At 28.4% G+C, this 5,854-nt stretch overlaps 1 protein-coding gene across 5 annotated transcripts; it reads right to left on the bottom strand.

The window, feature by feature from the left end:
- Positions 1 to 765: 765 nt before the first annotated feature.
- On the bottom strand, positions 766 to 5,246 carry LOC106295585. Of its 5 annotated transcripts, XR_001261027.1 has the most exons (6): positions 4,950 to 5,246; positions 4,772 to 4,859; positions 4,549 to 4,666; positions 4,109 to 4,454; positions 3,835 to 3,971; positions 766 to 1,092 (listed from the first exon to the last, which is right to left on the bottom strand). XR_001261027.1 is itself a non-coding variant. In XM_013731521.1 (3 exons), exons 1-3 carry the CDS (start codon positions 5,238 to 5,240, stop codon positions 4,614 to 4,616), a joined length of 432 nt encoding a protein of 143 aa, XP_013586975.1. In that variant the 5' UTR covers positions 5,241 to 5,246; the 3' UTR covers positions 4,573 to 4,613. The 5 variants fall into 5 exon arrangements, 1 of the variants encoding a protein (XP_013586975.1); XR_001261028.1 differs by lacking the exon at positions 3,835 to 3,971; XR_001261026.1 differs by lacking the exon at positions 766 to 1,092 and having other exon boundaries at positions 3,264 to 3,971.
- Between the last annotated feature and the right edge of the window lie 608 nt (positions 5,247 to 5,854).

The raw sequence follows: 5,854 nt of genomic DNA, 5'->3' as shown, positions 1-5,854 counted from the left end.
ATTATTTTAGCATTTGCTGTAAAATATAACAAATTTTCACAATGATTTTTTAGTTATTTCATTTCCATAGTGATGTGTTCAGGTTGTTAATACAAACAAGTCATAATCATCTACTACGGTTGACATTTTTATCCATTGAGAAGTTAAATTAAAAGTAATGTATGTTTAGTTTAATTATTATAATAATCAATTAGTTTAATTTTTTTTCATAGTAGAAAGATTGGTTCTTGGAATGCTAAAGAGAATACTAGTAACATCAACTAAATGAGGATTTGGGACGTTACGAAGCCATATTTACAAAATTAATGTAATTTAAGTTTAGCGCTACGACTTCAACAATGATAGATCCTTGGAAGCGAGTAGGAGTAAGACAATGTGCAGTCAGACCAATTCATTGACTGGATGTCAGATTAGTAGACTGACAATTAAAAACAACGTCTCAAATATGAAAACATGAGCCAATATGCGAAATGTAAGGTTTTGAGAGCACACAAGATTTTGTGGACTGTAGACCTTACTATTTATGTTTAGTATAGTGACATGTTAATTCCCATTCTATTTTTTTTTATTTGTGTGTCGGTTAATTCAAATATATTTGTATTTTATGTGTTTATTTCATGATTTGGTAAGTTCACTTTCACATTATGAATTATGTTTTTACATAATATATCTTGGCAGATTTTGGTTTGCTAGATTTCTGATTGTTTTTTCAAGAATCTAATGTATTAAAACAAGAGTATATTTTGTACTTAGTCCTGAGTTTTTCTGATAATTACAAGTGAATGCCACTGAATTAATATTAATTATTTAAAAAAATTAGTCATCATTTATTATTTTATAAAACTTAACAATTTCAACGCTATTTCATGCAAGATGCTTTTTCGATTCTCACTCTACTTTTACCCAGCGAAGTTACTTGAAGAGCAACAACAAAAGGCAGAGCTTGATCACGTTTTTTCCATAAAAATTCCTCATAGTTTAAGATTAATCCAGTTGGATCATCAAAATGCAGCAACAAACACCTTGCTTGCTGAACCTTCTTTCGATTTCTCACTCAACCTCTACCCGAAGAACATAACTCTGTTTCGTTGCCTGCAACAACAAAAGACAGAGCTTGATCAAAAGTTCCATAAAAAAACCTCGTAAAATTCAAGATTAATACAGTTTGATCATCAAAGTGCAGCAACAAACACATTGCTTGATTAAGCTTCAATAATCGAGTACTAATTATTAATCCAGTTTTGTATATAGTTTTCAGAGTTCAAAAGATGTTTATACACATCTTTCTAAGTTTTGTTTTAGGCAAATTTAATATCGATAAAGAACACCCCCAGTGCTGATTCTTAATCCAGATATATATATAGCTTCCAGTGTTTAAAAGATGTATAGACACAGTTTAGTTGTATCTTATATATTAAAACATAAGTCACAACTTTGATTCATGTGTGATTTTTTTAAAAATGGACCTAATAGACCTATTCCTAGAAAGTTATATCTTATATATTAAAACAAAAATTACAACTTTGATTCATGTGTGATTTTTTTAAAAATGAACCTAATAGACCTATTCCTATAAAGTCATATTACATTTAATCTATAATCTTATCATTTAAATTTTGGCCCTACTAGAAATTTTTATTGGGCTATCAATAATTAGATTTAAACAATAGATGATCTATTGGATTTATAGATAGTACAAATTAAATAGATATAATTTAATGTTGTAATACTATACATTTATTTAAATATTTGTCGATGTTAACTTTTAAAATTATAAAGCTTTTTTTTTAAATAACAAAAATCATATTATCTAACAATGATTAATCTTTACTACCTTAAATGAATGAATTTTTTTTAAACTATATAGTTTATTTTAAAAATTAAACCAAAACTAAATGTTTAATTATTTACTCGATAATATAAATTTATGAAGCAAAAAATTTAATTTTTTAAAAACTTTCTAATTTTGTGAAATGTTACAATATCTTTGGATATGACAATAAAATAATATTTTACTAATCTTGATATATATAGTTACGATTTTAATAATGAAATAATAATACGAAAATATATATATAGAAAAAGATACAAATACATGTGAAAGTTTGAAACAATCTATTCAATGAAAAAAATATACCGTAAACTTATTATGTTTTAAAAATTGATATACATATATATTATAATATATACCAATTTAGAATAAAAGAAAGCGTTTATATAAAAATAAATAAAAACAAAAATCCGCGCGGTTGCGCGGATCGAGATCTAGTTCTTGATTAAAGCGGAATTAGAAAACGATAGTTTTAGTTTGCTTTTATAAGTTTATATATTTCGTGATTAACAAAATGTATAAAGCTGGTTTCATTATACCATCTCTTTCCATATACCATCATTTTTGGATTCGACATTTAATTTTAAAATAATTAATCGAGATATAATATAAAACTAGACCCTGACCCGCGCGCCAGCGCGGATATGAATTTTTGGTTTATGGTTATTTATTTAACTAAATGATGTATTTGTAATATTTGATGTATTATATTCACCAAGTAAATAATTTTTTTTGACATCTTAAACCCTCTATTTATGATGAGTATTCGATATCATATACAAAATTGAACAAATAGACATAATTAGAGAATTGTAGACGATATATAAAAAAAATGGTTATTAATGGAAAATATGAAGAAATATTATATCATGACTTAGTATGGCATAAAAGATTATAAATTAGTTATACATGTTTAAAGAAACTAAAATAATTTTTAAACTTCTATGAAAAATTTAACATATAAAAAAGAGTGATGAATTAGTCATCAAATTGTAAATAATTTCATACTTTTTTTAATAATAAATTATTTATAGTCTTTGTTTTTCGTCAAGATAATTATTAAAGGCCATATTATGAAAGTCATATTATGAAAGCCCATGTTGTAACCTTTTTTTTTCTGGGAAGTGGCGGTGAGTTCCGAGTTCGACCTTTACCTTTAACTCTTCGTTTTGTTTAATTTCTATGTCGGTAAAAGATTAAAAAAAATCTCTCTATCTTTTTCAATGTTCAATTTGAAGCTTATTATGCGAAAATCATACGCAAATATAGGCAATTGGTGGGAATCTTTATATCTTTATATTCTTATAAATTTTAAATTTATTGTTTCCTCTTCTGCAAGCAAATCAATTACCGAAGTAATAGATCAATTGGTTGGAATCAAATCTATACTATTAAAGCAGGATCCTATTGTCATAATTACCTTAGTCTGCCCTCTTTTTTTTTGCTTTCTTACATTTCAAAGAATAAAAAAGGGTATTTACGTGAATTACGTTCAACACGTTTTGTTGAACGATTTTTTGAAATGGCCCAAGCTTGATTGTTAGCCCAATCGATTTTCTCCTTACCCATGTGTCTAAATGCCCCACGGCAAGCAGATATTAGGCAAATTCAATAACAAATATTTAAAATCTTAACCGTATAAATTCTCTAACAATTTTTCCTTTAATGAATCATAATATACTAGCTTGCGCATGAAGCAAACGTAATAACTACCCAAATATTTGTTTCATTTAATTCGTTTATGTTAAAAAGATATCTAAACCAACAGAATTGTAAATATTGTTAAGATATGTAAACAACCGTATGAAATATCGATCTCTAAATATCTTTTCTTGATCAATACTCTAACGATTTCCTATAGAAAACTAAGAATATACGAGAGATATTTTTTTACCAGACATTTAGAACCATCGATTAACCTACTACTATATAAACACCTTCAACATGCCTAAGCTTTCTCACATTTACTCACAACTACTTTAGCAATAAAAAAAAATGTCTACCGCAATGAAAGTGACCCCTTTGAAAGATGTGAAACCCTTCAAGAGTGGCTGGAAAGTACATGTGAAGGTTCTGCACTCTTGGAAGCAGTACAACCCAATGCACGGGGACACCCTCGAGATGGTCCTATCCGATGAAGCTGTGAGTGTTCTAATACGTAGTTGGTTATTTGTTGTTTAGCGTAATATGTAGCTTTACGTTTGTTCACTAAATTTCTTTTTGTTTTTTAACCTGAACTAGGGATGTAAAATACATGCCTCTTGCAAGAGAACTTACATGGAGAGTAAAGGCCGCCTTCTTCCTGTTGGAGCATGGAGGCACATTCAGAATTTCACCCTCAGTCCTTCAACTGGCATGTACCGAGCAACCGATCATCCCTTCAAAATGAGCATCATTCAGAATACGGCAATCACAAGGTCTCCTCTTACCAACGAAGACATGTTTCTAAGCTTGGTGGACTTCCAGACTGTTTTGGGTGGATCACTCAAAACATGTTTTCTCATTGGTAATTATTTACGCAATCTTCTTATCTATTGTACTCTCGTGGCCTCTGGCTAAGTATTGATGTTTTTTTTCAGATGTGATTGGTCAAGTTGTGGACTTGGGAGATCTTGAAGAAGATCTAAGCCATTTTTAATAAACATACTTTTAAACATAGATTCTAAAGCCGTCAATAATAATTCATCAGAAATTAGACTTTGTCAAAACAATCTTACGCTTTATTGGGACAGTTACTTGGCTTTTATTTAGGCAGAGATGTTGTCGAATCAATTTTAATTGATCAGATTTTCACCCGCTTCTGAACTTCGTCGGATTCTTGGAAACCATTCCAATCTCACATGCAAAAAAAAATCCAAAAAATGTTACATGCATATATTTGGTGACTAAATATCTGAGATTAACTTTTAACAAATGATTAAAAACTTAAATTATACTTACCGATTAGTTTTCTTTCAAATCTGATTATCACTCGGCGAAATTGAAACCCAAATATCAAACAACGGAAATAGAAATGAAGCCTTCGGATCTGACATGCAAAACAGTTACCAAATATTTCTTTAGATCTTCATCGAAAACGATCTACATAATCTGAAGAACAAAAGATTGAAAAAATAACCTTAAGAGACAGGAATACGAGAAGTCCTTGGTGGATCTTACGAGTTTCCAACCAACGGTTTGATTTTGTTTCCAAATCAGATTTGTTACCCTCATCGTTGAAGATCTTCAAGCCATCGTTACAGTCTTTACCGGTATTGATATTGATTTCTGAACCTTCAATCGCCATGGATGGGGATGAAGCGTCGATTTGTTCCTTTCTATTCTTTTTTCCTTCAATCGCCATGGATGGGAAAAGAAGCGTCGACAGATTTGGTCTTTTTTCCTTTTCTGTTTTTTTTTCTTTAAACATAGATGTGTCCGTCCCTTACCACCTATTTGGTCGGTGAAATATTTTATTTGGGCACTAATACTAAGTTCAAAAATAATTAATTATTCAACTATTGTTAATATAGCTGTATAATAACCAAAAAAATAAGCAGAAAATTATTTTAGTATATTCTTTTCTGAATATAATTTAAGCATTTATAAAATAGTTGCATTTTTTATTGAATATATATATATTTATTAAAAATAATATACTAATTTGTGAACAGTTTAAATTATACAAAATCTCTTTACAAAAATAAATAAACAAGATAATAAAATTTATTTATTAAAGTTATACAAATTTTGATGCATAAAAAAATAAAGTTCAATTTTGTGAACATAAATGTTTCATTTAAAATGAAACATGATAAAGAAAAAGATAAAAAAAGTTATATAAAATAAAACACAAATATATGAAAATATGATATTTACTAAAAAAATTCCGTTTATAGAAAATTTGGTTTATGGAAACTAAACCCGCGCTTTCAAAGCGCGGATCAAAATCTAGTATATTCTTATAATTAGTGTAATTATGGTTACAGTTTCTATATTTAATAGGTACATTAAAGATACGACTTTGAAGATATTCTGTTTTGA

The sequence above is a fragment of the Brassica oleracea genome, chromosome C1 (genome assembly GCF_000695525.1).
Source record: "Brassica oleracea var. oleracea cultivar TO1000 chromosome C1, BOL, whole genome shotgun sequence".
NCBI classification, from domain to species: Eukaryota; Viridiplantae; Streptophyta; class Magnoliopsida; order Brassicales; family Brassicaceae; genus Brassica; species Brassica oleracea.
The sequence above is the reverse complement of the archived record's forward strand: the minus strand, read 5'-3'. Positions and strand labels throughout refer to the sequence as shown.

Coding starts and splice junctions, on each gene's coding strand:
- LOC106295585 (XM_013731521.1), bottom strand. CDS start 5,240: ATGTTTAAAGAAAAAAAAACAGAAAAGGAAAAAAGACCAAATCTGTCG. Junction 4,860..4,949: donor TCGTATTCCTGTCTCTTAAG/GTTATTTTTTCA, acceptor TTTGCATGTCAG/ATCCGAAGGCTTCATTTCTA. Junction 4,667..4,771: donor ATTTGAAAGAAAACTAATCG/GTAAGTATAATT, acceptor TTTGCATGTGAG/ATTGGAATGGTTTCCAAGAA.